The sequence below is a fragment of the Lipotes vexillifer genome, unplaced genomic scaffold (genome assembly GCF_000442215.2).
Source record: "Lipotes vexillifer unplaced genomic scaffold, Lipotes_vexillifer_v1.1 scaffold830, whole genome shotgun sequence".
NCBI classification, from domain to species: Eukaryota; Metazoa; Chordata; class Mammalia; order Artiodactyla; family Lipotidae; genus Lipotes; species Lipotes vexillifer.
In genome coordinates, this window is record NW_006786980.1 from 384164 (window position 1) to 400957 (window position 16794).

The 16794-nt window shown below is 37.4% G+C and overlaps 1 protein-coding gene across 1 annotated transcript in view; it reads left to right on the forward strand.

Annotated features, from left to right (window-relative positions):
• DENND1B (DENN domain containing 1B) overlaps nt 1–16794 on the forward strand; it is a 253493-nt gene that overhangs the window by 207915 nt on the left and 28784 nt on the right. Inside the window, exons 16-19 of the mRNA XM_007459659.1 lie at nt 1622–1662; nt 2388–2456; nt 7504–7560; nt 8412–8527. Of these exons, the coding sequence (XP_007459721.1) occupies nt 1622–1662; nt 2388–2456; nt 7504–7560; nt 8412–8527 (283 nt within the window). The remainder of the gene's footprint in view (nt 1–1621; nt 1663–2387; nt 2457–7503; nt 7561–8411; nt 8528–16794) is intronic.

Here is a 16794-nt window from a genome sequence, read left to right on the forward strand (position 1 = left end):
GAAACTCATGCCCTTTAAGCAATGCATAGGTTATTTTAGGTAGATACATTTTGCTATAGTCATTTCATAAGATTAGAAAAATACTGTTTTCCTCGTATTTCTTCTTCCAGAAAAGGTACAGTGTAGTGCTGAGTAGTAAGAGATGTTTTTCAGAATAGGGGTTGTTTCTTGATATTTCTTTGAAATTAGGGAGAGATTTTTAAGTATAGGAGTGAATCCAGAGCTGGAAATTTTTTGCCTGATGTTGATGAGGGATGCAAAGGTAACAGCTGGAAAGAAGTTCTTGGGCTAAGGATCATTCTGCCTCTGTGTTATAACAGCAAGGTGATGCATTTGTCAAAAAGCCACAGCTACACACAGGAGGAGAACACAGTCTACTTTAGGGATCCTTTGTACTGGGGTAGTCAGTCTCTGAGTAACCTTTGTTTTTTTTCTTGTGGGAGTATTGAAGCATTTAAACAACCAGGAAGGTAGATGAAATCTAACTAAAGTCAGCTGATATAAAACAGTACTTTAGTTGTGTGGCTTTCTTTTTTTTTTTTTTTTTTTTTCCTTTTTTTTTTTTCTTTTTAGAGAACTTCTGCTTATTTGCAACTATTTCTGGGCCACAGCCGTATTCCAACAGAGCACTTTGGTAACAGCCTCTGTTGTGGTCAACAACTCCATCTGCAGCTGGGGTTTCTTAAAAGAAGTGAGTAGCATTTGCCTTTTTTTTTTTTTTTTTTTTTTGCCTTCTTATATCATCTTATTGATTAAATTAATTACCATATTTGGAGCCAAATATATGATTACTGGTTTTACTAGGACTGGTTGTGTCAGCATTTGAACTTTCTGATAACCATGAGGAGATACTACCATATTTCCTGGCGTAGTACCTTTTCAGATTTGGGTTTACAACTAGAGAATATTTTTAGAACATTACTGCAGGTTAATTGCATCAAAGTAAAACTTGCTATCAATTAATACTAATGTCTGACAACTATAGAGGAATATTTTTGGTCCTCAAGGATCTTTGCACTTCTAAATTTCCTTCTAGTTTTTTCCTTTCCTTATACAATTTTTTTTTTAATTTTTAACATCTTTATTGGAGTATAATTGCTTTACAATGGTGTGTTAGTTTCTGCTTTATAACAAAGTGAATCAGTTATACATATACATATGTTCCCATATCTCTTCCCTCTTGCGTCTCCCTCCCTCCCACTCCTTATACACTTTAAATATTGTTTTAAATGAACCTAATTGTATAAAGGAGCCAAACTTTTACAAAACAACATAGACATAAATATTAAAAAATCAGTTTAAAAGATGTAGGAATTTTGGATTTCGAAAGAGAGGTTATTTTTTCCCTCTGAAAGTTGTGTTAAAATGAAAGAAGATAGAATACCTTAACATGTTATCTTCATATATGAGTAAACAAAAAGTAGTCTTAAAAGTGCTAGTTACTATTTTCCTAAGAATTAGAGCATTTATTAGTTCTTATGTTGAATTGCTTCTTTTACAATATTGCAGGTAAATAAAATTTGTCTACTAAAATCCTGAAAATGCTAGTTCTTGATGAATTTTGGTTTATGGATTTATTTTTGATCAGATATTCCTGACATCTTATTTTTATATATTTCAGGGAACTCGAGGTCATATCAGCAGTGGGTGCATACAGTCAAGGTAATAATAAACCATCACAGTTTCTTTTTTTTTCTTTCACTCTAACATATATGGGAAAATGTTCAGTTCAAGTATACTGTTTATGTTTATGCTGTTTATTGGGAATATTCAAAATGTTTCTATGTTTTCTCACATGTTAAATATTTTTATTTTATGCTTATGGTTTGTTGCTACTTATAAAGAAAATTTTAAAATAGAAAGCTTTTGTCTTTCTGTTTTCAAAATAAATGGCTTGATTTGAAAAGCAAGATTTTACTGTCACCTTATAATATATTCCAGAAGAAGGAGTTAGGCAGAGTGGTAGGATTTGATGGGAGTTTTATTATTTCTGGTAATGTGCTTTTGTTAATATGATTATTGAAAATATAAAACTCTCTGTCACAGATTGAGACTTTATTGCCAAACAGAGGAACAGATGCTTGTATTTCTTTTTTATTAAACTTTAAATATATACTGGTCGTATTGCCCAAGTCTGCCTAAACTGCAAAGATGAAGGGATTTTATTATGTCAATTAAAAGAACAGAGTAGAATGTCTACATTTTGTCTGAAATTACTGTAGCATATATAAAAGCTTGAAAACATCCAACATGAAATAATTTTGCAGGTCTTTTGTAGGTCTTTAAGCTGTGAGTAAAGCTCTTTTTCTATACTATTAATAATGCTTCGTTTTCAGAACAATCTGGCCAGAAATTTTTAGGACTGTGTTTCTGTCTTTCCTTTGCAGAAAGGAGGTGCACTACTCAACACAGCAATGACTAAAGCAACCCCCGCTGTGCGAACAGCATATAAATTTGTAAGTTCTCTTTGGTGTTTTAAAAGTTCTACTGGTAAAATTTTATAACATTTTCCTAGATGATAAACATGTAAATCCAAAATCTTTTCTATTTTCCTTTAAATAAGCTTTTAAAAAAATTTGGAGTTAATATTGACTGAAGCAAACTCAGTTATTAAAATTGTATCATTGTCCAGACAGGATATTTCCTTTGTATAATCTAAAAACGGCTCTTCATTTTATTTCAAAGCTATCAGCAAAATTGTGCCCTCAAATCGAAACAGCCCATGATGAAGAGCCATTTTTAAAGATTTGATTCTTTCATTTAACAACATATTTTAAATTCTCGTTGTGCACTTGAGGCTTAAGTAGAAAAACATTTTTAAAAATATGGCAAGTTCTCTTCCCTCAAAGATACTTTTTGACTCTCCCAAATTGGAATTCTTCAGTGATACCCCGTGGCTTGTAGTAAAATAATAATGATGATACCAACAGCAACCACAATAAATAAATAATTAACAACCTAAAAATCTCTTTGCTGTGATAACTGAGACGCTCCAGGAGCCGGCCCCTCCTGCATCCCGTCTCATCTCCCCGAACCCCCAGCCTTGGTGTTTCCAGACCCTGAGCTCTGCTCATTTCATGAATGCAGGGCACTCTCTTCTGCCTCTTTATTCTTCACAGGCCGTTCCTGCTGCTTTTGGGACATCCTTTTCTTGGCTTCTATCCACCTACTAAATTCATCCTATAGACGTAGTTTAGACATTAGTTCCCTTCAAAAAAAGAAGTCCCAGCGCCACACAAAAAGCGTTTATATAGCTCTTCTGTGCTTCCACAGGACCTGTGGACAGACCTCTGCTTCAACACTTGTTGTGTCTGTGCACCTGGTATCTATACAGGAGACCTGTAGGAGCTGGTGGGTTGGCACTCAGCAAGGCTTTCTTGGAAAATTCAATAGGTCATATGTATAGTCTGTATTTCTAAAAATATTCTGGGCATTAGTTTTGATTTTATAAGAATTTATCTTCACGTGCTTTCTCAGTAATGAATAGATGTGATTGAATTAATGATAGAATAATATGTTTTGATAACTTTAGAACTTATGTTCTTTCCCTGACTTACAATTTTGATATATATGTAGCCACCATTTCTGTTTAAAAAAATCTGTTTCAAAGGTTATGTTTTATAGTAGCGAGGCTAATCTACAGAGTGGTTTCAAAGATACGGAACCAAATCTCTGAACTATCTGAAGCCTTATCAGGAAGTAAAAGTAAGAAGAGGTGACGTTTTGTCTTAGAAGTGTCAGCCTCTGCCTTTGTTCAGAGCCTCGCTAGGAAAGCTCTCTGAGTAGATCGCCTTCTCACTCTAATTAATACTGGTGGTTTGATCTATATACAGTTTTTGAAGAGATGTTAATTTTTCACAATGAAATAGCACATAGCTGCCATGTAAAAAAAATCGAACTAATGTTGAGCCTCGTTTTCCACATTTAAGATTCTAAAAAGGTGTCACAGTCAAGTACCCTTCATTTTGATTCCTGAGAGAATGCTCAACATTTTCCTTCAGGCTTGGAGAGGTTATATTTTAGTTTTGCTAAATATGTGTTCTTCTCCTTAATTTCACTCATATCTTCCATAAAAGCCCAAAGATAAAGCAAACATGTTCAAAACCCCATTTGTTATTTAAATTTTTATCCTTCTAACCAGTATTTTATTTTGAACCCTGCTCAGCAGAACAGTAAAACATTTCAAAAATTTAAAATTCTGCTCTTTGGAAGGTTATTCCCTAAATTAATTTCAGGCGAATTAAGAGTATTTAGAATATACTTAATCACTTTTAACATTTGTCTTGTGATCAGGTTGAACATGAATCAAGAGGTTTGGGGCAAGTAGATAAGTCATTCTGTGACCTTCATGGTTGTACCTAAAACTCTTCTTTCTAGACTGCTCATATCCTGAAATATGAACTCTGAAATTCCTCCTTTGGCCACAGATTGCTATGAACAAAAATCCCAATTTCTCTTGTATGTTATAACAGGATTTATTTACCTTGAAGTTCTGTAGATAATACATTTTTTAAAACCCTGGGAACCATGTTTTTAACTGTTTTATCCATTCAGCAAATCACTATCATGATCTAGGCTTTGTACTGGTTATTGGAGCAGGGCAGGCACTGTGAGGAAGAGAGGGGCTGTCCCTGCTTTTATATTTGTATTGCTGTGTGACTCTCGGTGCTTTGGACGCACTACAGAGGTACCGAATATGTATTCATTGAAGGAAATAATGATTTTGTCCTATACTTGGAACATTTTTCTATCTTGTGTTTTTCCATGCTAATAAGGAGCCATAAAGAAAAGTCGAGTTGACATACATATCTTCTTATACATCTAAAAATAACAGCAAAGTGAATACATATTTGATTTGGCTAAAAGATTTTCTGAGTCAACTTTCTTGTTAGGTCTTTGCATTTTAAATTGTTAGCCAAAGCCGTATTTGCTGGGTGCTTTTCTGCAGAGAATACTTGTTCGTTGATAAGTTTCCACTTGATAAATTGAAAAGGATAGAGAGATCCTGTACCCCACCTTCCGGATGGTCTGAAAGAGGTCAGTGAAGGGGAGGTGGACAGCAGGCGTGTGAGTGAATCAGCACAAGGATGGCTGACCATGACTGACACCTCACTCAACTCTGTGCATTAGAAGCATCTGAACGATGAGTGTGAATCAGGTGGGTTTTGAAAGAATAGAGGATATTTAGGCAAACTAGAATATAGTCCAAATGTGAGTAAAGATAGATGCAAATCTGAGGAGATTAGAACAGGAACATTTTTGAGGGGGGTAATTATGCATTTTTACCTAACGGGAATGTAGGCATTAATATAGGCCCCTTGAAATAGATTCAGTGGCTTTACCACTAAAATAGTGCACGCGAAAATGCTCTATTGATTCTAAAGAACCATGGAAATATAATTTAGTGTTATGTGGCTTTTTAGATTATCTTTTGCTGTGTCTCATATATTTTGGTTTTGCCTCATTTACAATAACGAAATAACTGTTCAGTTCAGAACATTTCTTGAGCAGTTACTGTATGCCAGTTGCTTGCTGAGTACTTCGGATATTAACAGGTCCCTCTTCCCCTCCGTGAACTTGGGAAGACCCTACCTGGAAGTAACTTGGCTTCATCTGCATGACCTGAGTCTGTAGAATAAGACTCACAGTGCCGTTTCTTTCGTGAGGCTTAGATTCAGTGGATGTATTTTAAAAACCTTAGTTTCTCCTTCTTCTTGGGAACAAGTTTTACTTGGACCTGGATTTAAATCTAGGCTGTGGAGGCTTATACCCTCTGAGTCACTTTCCTTATTTGTGAAGTGTAATAATAATAGTACTAACCCCATAGCGTTGTGATGATTAAATGAGGTGGAGCATGCTCGGTACCCAGCGCACAAACGCCCAGGAAACACAAAATAAATATGAATTTCTTTTCACTTCTTTTGTGGGTGGGAATTTCCAGTGGGAATTGTGATTTTCTGAAAGTCCCCTGTGGTCTTCAGTTCACTCACGCTGCACGGGAAGCACAGCGGGACCTCACGGCCTCCGATGCTGGAGCCAGGTTCCCCTGGAACATGAACAGAGCCTTTAGATTGTTAAATGACTTGTAATTTTTTCCAGGAAAACTGTATATGACATAGACACAACAAGACTCGTGTCTGCCTATAAAAGCACTTTGTAAAGTTGCCTGAGTTTCTTCTTTTTTTTACATCTTTATTGGAGTATAATTGCTTTACAGTGGTGTGTCAGTTTCTGCTTTATAACAAAGTGAATCAGCTATACATATACATATGTTCCCATATCTCTTCCCTCTTGCGTCTCCCTCCCTCCCACCCTCCCTATCCCACCCCTCTGGGTGGTCACAAAGCACCGAGCTGATCTCCCTGTGCTGTGCGGCTGCTTCCCACCAGCTATCTATTTTACGCTTGGTAGTGTATGTATGTCCATGCCTCTCTCTCACTTTGTCCCAGCTTACCCTTCCCCCTCCCCGTATCCTCAAGTCCATTCTCTAGTAGGTCTGTGTCTTTATTCCTGTCTTACCCCTAGGTTCTTCTTGACATTTTTTTTTCTTAGATTCCATATATATGTGTTAGCATACGGTATTTGTCTTTCTCTTTCTGACTGACTTCACTCTGTATGGCAGACTCTAGGTCCATCCACCTCACTACAAATAACTCAATTTCGTTTCTTTTTATGGCTGAGTAATATTCCATTGTATATATGTGCCACGTCTTCTTTATCCATTCATCTGATGATGGACACTTAGATTGCCAACAAACAGATGAAAGAATGCTCAACATCATTAATCATTAGAGAAATGCAAAGCAAAACTACAATGAGGTATCATCTCACACTGGTCAGAATGGCCATCATCAAAAAATCTAGAAACAATAAGTGCTGGAGAGGGTGTGGAGAAAAGGAACACTCTTGCACTGCTGGTGGGAATGTGAATTAGTACAGCCACTATGGAGAACAGTATGGAGGTTCCTTAAAAAAACTACAAATAGAAGTACCATGTGACCCAGCAATCCCACTACTAGGCATATACCCTGAGAAAAACATAATTCAAAAAGAGTCATGTACCAAAATGTTCATTGCAGCTCTATTTACAATAGCCAGGAGATGGAAACAGCCTGAGTTTCTTAAAGTCCAGACATTTGCCCAAATAACCTGCTGCTCTGATGTGCTTTCTCTTTTCCTTGCCCATTTGTCAAAATTTCAGATTATGGCTGGGCGGTAGTCATCTGGTGGCCTCTTGTGTTTTTTAATAGTTTAGGAGGCAGAATAGGCTAACTGCTAGCCTTTGTATGATTCCTATGCAAACAGAGACTAATCATGCTTTCACCACCTCATTTAGGTGTAATAGTGTGTGGTATGTGTCCCTGAAAATAGAGCTTTAGATTATAATTTCTTCTTTATATAATATGAAGACTTAGTAATTTTCATCAAATGGGATCTCATGTACTTATTCCTTAAGTGTAATAGAAGCACGCTGAGCCTTAAACTGGTGTTATCATTTTCTAGGCAAAGAATCATGCAAAGCAGGGAATAAAGGAAGTGAAGAGTAAGCTGAGACACAAGGTACGTCCTGTGCTGCTTTTCATTCTACCTTGATTCTTACGTTAGTTTGAAGCTTATGCCTTACAAATCACACGAGATTTATGTTTCTAATGACTTTTGAAATATGCTTAGCCCTTTGTTCAAGAATGTATTTTTCATAACAAGCCCTCTGGCAACTATCTGCCATTCTATATGCACCCCCTGAATAATCTCTTTATTGTCTGCATATTTTATCACAGAGCTACCGAGATCTTCAAAGGTGCTTTAACAGGATGTATGTTTTCATAAAGTTGATTGCCTTGATATCACAATTGAAATTCTTGCTTCAAGCTGAGAATTTTTTTTTTTTTTTTTAAAAGATGATCTTTGGTGCAGAATTAAGGCAGGAATGCCATCGTTGGGCTTTATAGGATCTTTCCAATAGTAGCTACTTTAAATTGAAGAATGTTATTAATTTACAAAGGTGTATTTGAATCTGTGAATATTGCATATATGTGAATAGTTACGTTTATGTATATGTGTGTTCGATTTGATTACATATAATATCTTTGCAGATTTTATCAGTTGTTGTGTTTTGAATTTCTGCCTCTGGAGGGAAGAGACTACTTAAAACTTTCATTGTAGTAATGGAGAGTGAGCGATCTTCATATAAATTTTATTGAAATTGTTCAGAAGAGTCAGACTATTTTGGAATTTATTGATTCATAATATAGAAAAATGCATTTTCTTCCTAAATAGGTTTTTTTAAACTTATACCCCAAGTGTTATTTTGTTATTTGCATCTGTATCAGATACTTTATCTATTAAGCAAAAAAGTTTAGTACTAAAATGAGTATTTTAGAATAACCACTTGTATGCTTCTTCACGGGTAGGAAAATGAGGATGATTATGGGACTTGTTCTGGTTCTGTACAATATACGCCCGTCTACACGCTACACAGTGAAAAGGGAAGAAACCTAGCAAGGCGTAAGCTTGCCCAGGTGAGGTTGTTTACCCTCCCATCTCCCAGATTCTAAAGTCACGCAATTCCAATCAATTCTTCAGGAAAATTTGGAACCCATTGATTTTTTTATGGTGAGAAACCCTGCGTTGATGGTCAAGGAGTTGAGTAGGTGGCGTCTGGGCCACGTAAGAGGGTCCTGGGAGCCCAGGGTCCAGGTCCCAGTCTGTACACACGTCACTGGGTCATGTCCTCCTGGTGAGTGGAGAGAGACAGGGTATTGGGTGGTTGCCCGGGACTGGGGGTAGCTTATTGATGGCTTCCTTTACTACAAAAGTAAGATGAAACTCATACATGGGGATTTGACTGCTAAAGTAATCTGTAGAAATTAGAATATGAAGTAATGTATGTCTGTCTTTTTCTAAAGTTAGATATTTTATTTGCTATCAATAGTTAAAGCTTCTGCTTCTATCTAATGCTACTTGAAATATTGTCCTAAAGTAGGAAAGGGTCCAGGATCATAGCTGTATGTGTCTCTGATTTTGCATCATAAGTGTGTTGCTGCTTCTTTTAAGGAAGCAAAATTTGCATACGCCAAATCATACTTTAAGTGGTCTTAGAATTCCTTTTAAAAGGAATTCTCGAGTGGATTATAGTTGCAAAACCATGGAACTGGAAGCAGCTGCAAAGCTTCATTTATCACAGTCACCAAAGTTTACAGTTGGGGAAGTTGGTAGCCGAATGGTCCCATCACTTACCTGAAGTGTTGTAACTAGTTAGTGGCAGGGCTGGACGAGAGCCCACCTCCGGTGCTCAGGTAGCTCCCTGGATGTGCAGACACTCAGTGCAGGGCTTTCCTGTGTCTTTAGGCATGGGGAGAGGGCCCTGGAAGCGGTGCTAAAACCTCAGCCTTTGTAAAGAAGACCCATTCGTTTGGTTGTTCAACAGCTGTTACGCGCCAGGCACCTTTCTAGGTATTTTGGAAAAACATAAAAAATCTCTGCTTCAGGGGGCTGTTTTTCTAACATACAAAGTGCCTTCTCTATGATTTATCCATTTGTTAAGCTTACGTTTTCATACATTAGTATTGCTTAACTGCAGCGTATTGGTCATGAATGCTGGTTGCATGACCTGAATTGTTTCAATGAAATAATTATTCCACAAGGGTAGGAAACTTTTCTGGCTACCACCATTAACTGGAAAACATTTATTAACTTGTAAATTAGTGATGGATTTGCAATCAATTTCTTAATTTTTCTCCTTAGATTATATTAGATTAGATTTTAGATTATCATGATAAATACATTTTTATGTGAAAGAAATGTGGGAGTCCTTGTTACCTGCAGGATGCTTTAAGATAAAAAGCAAACACTTAAATTGGAGAACTCCCTGTTCTAAATGTCAGTCTTAAATTAAGAAAATTATTTTTCTCTCCTCATATTTAAATTTTTAAATCTGCCTTTTCTTTAACGTGGCACAATATTTTTATGATAATTTAATTATAAAATACATTACTGATTTCTGTTTTCGTTTGTTTTCTTTGAATTCCTAGAGACACAGTTTCTGATAGAGAAAATTATATTAGGTAATAGAAAACCTTACAGGATAATAGGTTGCATTCATCACATACTTACCCTGAATCTTCATGGCTATCATTTACTGTATTACCATTCGTGTAGTTATCTGCATTCATTAGTTAGCATTTTATGGTTTTCAGGTGGACAAGACATGACTTTAACAAGAATTAAAAGAAGTAGGGCTTATTCTTTTGAGAATTATTATTTTCCTACTTGGTATGTAGGAATTTGTTAAACCAGCGTATTTAGATTTATTGTGCAGATGCGGATAATGTCTGCGTAACAGTCTGTGCAAGTGATAAATACCTGAGTTTCAGGCAATGTTCATACCCAGAATATGTTTCTCTGTATACATCTGTCCCATTATGTAAATAGATACATACGTCTGTGTATATGTATTTTAACAGCTAAATTTTTTGAGTTTATATTTCCAACCATTTGCAACCCAGTATTTATTGTAATTTAATTTTTTGCTTTTGCTTGTATTTCTTCTATAATTGAAATTTGACAGCTTTAGATTCACATAGACACTAACCAAAGAGGTAAATTTTGGGCCCTTTGGCAATTCTTTTCCTTGCTACTTTCCACGCTTACTTTTTTTCCCTATAGCTGCCAGAATGCATGTTTTCTTGCAATACTAATTTTACTTCTTTGAGCTGAAAGTTATAGGATAGCCAACTTGTGGTCAGCAGCTTATTTATAAAAGCAGACCATGGTACATTCAAATTGAAATTGTCATCTAATTCCAGATCTGAATTATTTCTTTAATTTCATAGTGTTAGCAAACACATACACGTGAAATACAACAACAGCAGGACATTTTTTATGAGGGTCTAGGTGTTCCTGCCTCCTATGTGCAGGAGTGTATATAGACCTCTGGGGGGATTGGGACTGGAAAACGGAAAAAGCAGTCGGGGGAGAGTATCGACCCCACCATCTTCTCTGTCTGTCTCACCTGGTCTCTTCTCTCTGCGTGTTTGTTCACTGTGCATTCTGTAGATCGGCTTTCTCAGCAACTCCTTCCCTTCAGTGAGCTTGCAGACCCTCAGTTCAAACAACCGCTAGAAATGGACCACATATGCATATGGCCACTCTTTTCTTTGGATTCTTTTCCCATATAGGCCATTACAGAGTACTGAGTAGAGTTCCCTGTGCTACACAGTAAGTCCTTATTAGTTATCTGTTTTACGTAGAGTAGTGTGTATATGTCAGTCCCACCTGAAACTAACACAACATTGTAAATCAACTATACTCCAAAAAAAATTTTTTTACTTAAATTTAAAGAGAAGAGAGAAATTGACCACAATTCCCAAATCCATTTTCTTGAGGAAGGACATAATCAGCCCACGTGGATCAGGCATCAATCCTGGGCTCCGTCGACTCTAACCAGAGAGGCGAGGAGAGGACCACGTTACCACAGACACTGGGTTGGTGGTGGGTGCGAACAGGGAAAGCAGTTCTCAGAGTAGGGGTTTTAAGGGGTGTGACAGTATCTCAGAGGATTTCTCTGTTTCTAATTGCCTTATAATGCTATTTGCCAAGAAGTCATCTTTGCAAAAGAAAAGAAAAATCTGTATTTTTGAGTGGTTAGAGGCTGGATCTTTGTCCTACAAATCTGAAGCTTGGTAAGTTTAAGGTCAGCCTACCCTGATGGGCTGCTGTGGCCTCCGTTCTCGCGGGAGAGTTGAGCCATTTACACCAAGAAAAGGACCTCAGCAGAAATAAGCTTCAGATGCAATATTTGCACTTTGGGCAAAGAGATCAAGAGGGATCAGGCATAGTCTACTGCCTTTTCTTTGTGGTCTGGTATTGAGAAGCTTCCTTGGTTCACTTTTTGGAGATAATCCAATCTCGTTGATTTAATCAAAATAAGATCCGGTATCCTGTGGAGCAGACAGAAAGTTGATGCTAGAACCATGTGCTTGTTGTTCTATGGTGATTCCCAAATCAGTATGTTCTCTCACTCCTATCTCCACAAGTTGTAATGATATTAGGATCTGAGCACATTAAGATTTTCAATTAAATATGGAAGCAGTTCTGGGAATAGTTGGATGCAGTTAAAGGAAGAACCTAGATATCAATAAATACGTCAGAGACACTGATGTTTATTTGTTTATATTCTCCCTATTTCCAAAAATAAATTGGTATCTTACAAAGAATCATAGAATAAAGAATTAAAATTCATTTAATTTAGGGAAGATTCACGGCAGAGAGAAAGTAAGTATAGTAAGAAGCTAAGGCCCCGTCCCGTGCTTAGCAGCCAAAATGAAAAAACACAGCTACCATGATTCATAGTGCACAGAGATTTAGAAAGCTGTTCAGGAGATTGATCACCATCTCAGGACATGGTGCTGGCTGCACACAGTCCCGAGGATGCACCTGGCAAGGATCCCCGTGTCAGGAGAGGGAAGGTCGGTTTTCTTTATTTCGTCTCTCTCATGCAGTCTCGTGATCTGAAGCACTCAGGCTCATCAGAACCTTCCTCAGAGACACCACAGCTTCCTCGCTGGGGCCTCAGCTTTCACATGAGTGTTGAACTGCTTAAAAAGATGCAAAGGTTACAAGCAGAAATAAGCCTAGAATACACTCTTTCCTTCGTTCTATAGCATCTCTCTCGTGTCAGTACTGGCTTCTCCGGAAGGAACCACGTCCTGGGCCGTGTCTTATATTTGTTCACGTGACCAGATTATTATTATTATTTTTTTTTTGCGGTACGCGGGCCTCTCATTGCTGCAGCCTCTACCGTTGCGGAGCACAGGCTCCAGACGCGCAGGCTCAGCGGCCATGGCTCACGGGCCCAGCCGCTCCGCGACATGTGGGATCTTCCCGGACCGGGGCACGAACCCGTGTCCCCTGCATCGGCAGGCAGACTCTCAACCACTGCGCTACCAGGGAAGCCCCAGATTCTCTTAAAAGACTTGCTTGGTGGTAAATTCAGTTACCTGAAAGCAAGATTCTGTAGATACCTATGGGATTTGGTGATCCAGATAATTTTGATGTTCTTACTACTATTTTCTAAACCTCAATTGTTATAGAGTTGAGATAACATTAAAGTGCACTGCAGCAGCCTTGGAAAACACAAGGAAAAGAGACAGTTCCTTGATTAACAGTCTGTGTGTGTTTGTGTGTACTATAGGATTAATTTAAAACTCCCAACAATCCAAACAGAGTGGGAACTGTTACCCCCATTTTTCAGATTTAGAAACGGGGGAGCAGTGGGGTTAAGAAATGTGCCCAGAGTTCTACAGTAAAAGTAGCAGAGTAGGGATTGAAAAGCAGACAGACGGACTGATTCTGGAACGTTAAGTCCCTGGCCACTGCTCTCATGCTTTGCTTTGAGAGGCGTGCTCTTGGAGGAGGGGCTGTTAGAGGCAGGGGTATGGACTTTACAGCCAGAGAGTGTTGACTTGGAGGAGGCTGCTGGCATCTAGCATGAAGCCAAACACACCATCTCTAAGCCTCAATTTCTACATTTGTGAAACGGTAGGAACAGTCCATGTCATCTTCTGAGGACGCTGTAGGCATTATAGATCATGTATGTAAAGCACCTGCCACACAGTAGGCACTAAGTAGTTGGCCGCTGTCCATTTATACATAAACACATATCTTGAGCTTCAGGTCTTTTATTAGCAGTGGCACCATCTGACCCTCTTCTCTGTTCTCTCTTTCCAGAGTCACTAACAATCCTGTAGTCACTGAAGCATTGGGGACCCTAAAATTATCTGTCTTCATTCTAAGTAGGGATACCTTTAGATCTCAGTTTATGATTTGGAAAGAAATATACAACTTTTTGTTTTTAACCAAGAAATCTCTTGGTTTATAAGTTTATAAGACCTGAAGTATGCCATTTTATTGTCAGATTATCTAAATAGAGAATGTGGGCTTGCCTCATCCCATTCCTAACCTGTTTGCTTATCCATTTGCAAAGTCAATTTTGGCTATATAAGAAGAACTGTACATTTCCAGTTTCCCAACTAGATTTGTGTAAATGAAACACTTTATCTTCATCCATTTTTCGAAAGAGAAAAATGAGACTTTGGTAATTTAAATTCCAAGAGTGTATTTTAAAGTAAAAAAAAAATAAAATTTTATAATCTGGGTACTGTAGAAAAGAACAAAAATTGAAATGTGTGGTGTTTTAAGCTTCCATGACTTAGCTTACTTTTGAAATGGATTGTGAATCTATATCTACTCGCAACAAATGGTAATTTGTGTATTGGTCTGCTAATTAGTATGGTTATTTCCCGTTTTGTTGATGAGGCTTAAATAAATGTCAGGAGTATAGCCATGAAGATCTTCCAATTAGGCTTCACATTTGTAAAACCCAACCCTTTTCCCTTTTGTGTGAAGATGACAGTTCCAGCAGCAGCCCCAGCCTAACAGGACTCCAGGGAAAGGTTCCTCCTCTGGTTTTATTGAAAATAGGGCCAGTTGGGTCCAGGGAGAATACTGCCACTGGCCATGGTGCAGAACCGTTTTCATCTTGACTACATACTTACCTTCTTTCATCCATTTTATTTTCGAACAAAACACTGTAGACTCAGTGAGCAATGTCTAGACTAAGTCTGTCATTTAAAATTATGTTTTAAAATATTTGCGTGTAAAAATTTATTGAAACTTTCTAAGAATGAGAAATAACTTTAAATAATATGCAAAATTTATATGAACCTAAGATACTGCTCCATATTTAATAATAATAGCCTTTCTTAACTTACTCTGGTAATCGCAATGTGTGCTGTGTGTCTGTGTTTCTCACAGGCTCACACACACACAACTAGACCAGTGAATAGCGAGCAAGTGTGTCGCTGTATTACAAGTCAGCCTTAACAGATGGATGGCCCTAACCAAGCAAAACCGCTGCAGCAAAATTGAGTGAAAGTGGAGGATTGAAGCTTTTTGTTGTTAAGCCCCATTAAAACCCTGGCACACGTATCACTCTTAACTGTTGCATGTCTGGGGCGAGCAGCAATCCACTCAGGTTTATTTTCAACCTGTCTAATTAATTATGTAAAAGCTGCATGAGAAAATATGAATGGAAGGTTATTTTTGCATTTGTACTATAATATAAAGTGTGTGACTGCTGACAAATGCCCTCACTTGGAATGTAGTCAAGACTTTAACCCAAATACAGTGTTTACAAATAGAAATATGCTCAATAGCCATAATGCCTCCTAATAAGATGAGGTACTATTGAACTAGTGGCCGTTTATTGTTTTTCAAATTACATTCACATGTAGACTAATAGTCCAAGATATGAATAGTTCTTTAGAGTGAAGAAATAAGGACAAAGTTTATGCCATAAAATATATGTGATTTTTCCATTTTTTACCCATAGTACAAGGTGATAATGTACACTTCAAATGAAACTATCTTTTTGAGTCCTTATGTATTTATTGGTTTATAAATCATCCTAATGGATTTGGAATATAGCACAGCATCAATGAGCTCATTTTATAATTGATGAGTAATGTAATTTCATCTTTAAAAAATGTGCTTAGAAGGGCTTCCCTGGTGGCGCAGTGGTTGAGAGTCCGCCTATCGATGCAGGGAACACGGGTTCGTGCCCCGGTCCGGGAGGATCCCGCGTGCCGCGGAGCGGCTGGGCCCGTGAGCCATGGCCGCTGAGCCTGCGCGTCCGGAGCCTGTGCTCCGCATACGGGAGAGGCCACAACAGTGAGAGGCCCGCGTACCGGAAAAAAAAAAAAAAAAAAAAAAAAAAAAAAAAAAAAAAAAAAAAAAAAAAAAAAAAAAAAAAAAGAAAAAATGTGCTTAGAAGTTGTATATGCCTTTTTTGGCATGTGGAGACTTGCAGGTAAGGCATTTGAAAGCCACATTTCAGTTGAGTGGGAACTTAGATCCCAGTAAGTAAGCATGTTTTAAATATGAGATGTCAGATAGTTTACATTTTACACAGAATAAATCTCATATTTTAAAATACTGCCAGTGAATTTGTTTCTGTGAAATTTACCAGAAAAGATAAACATTTAGATTCTCTAAATTGCTTAGTTCCTAAACATCTAAGTGATGGGATATTCACACCTAGTAGGGTGTGGTTTATAGTATTGTGTTTGTGACACACTTTTCTTCATTGGAATTCAGTGGAATCTGGGAATAAAATGAATGTAATTAAGGACAGTGTTTCTTTCTCAGGTGACAGAATAGATTTCAGAAAATGACATGCTTATTGGGATCTTTGAAAAATATAGTCCATTGAATAGCTTTGCTTTATTGGTCAAGAAAGAAATGGCATAGTCATTGGTTTACAGAGGGAAGTAGCCACTTGCTTCTTCTGACCAAGAAAAAAATGACTGTAAACCACAATGAGAAAAATAATTGTGACCTCAGGGGAAGCGGGAGAAATGAGTTTATGAAGGAGGAGAGCCAGATACTTGGAAAAAATACTTAATATAATATAAATCTTACAAAACAATAAAAATAAGTTTAACCAAATCATGGTAAGCCAAAAAAAAAAAAAAAAAAAAAAAAAAAAAAACCTTATTTTTCTAGTAAATATTAATGTATTACATTTCAAATAATGGTGCCTGACATATTGAATAATTATTTTCTACAGTGTACGTATGCAACAAAGATATTCCATCATGCATTAGAGTCAGTTCTGGCTCTGCCTAGCTGTTTACATTTGCAAATGTAGCAAACAAGGTAATGAAGCAACTATTTCTATGGCGGTAGATATCTTGTGTGTGTGTGTGTGTGTGTGTGTGTGTGTGTGTGTGTGTG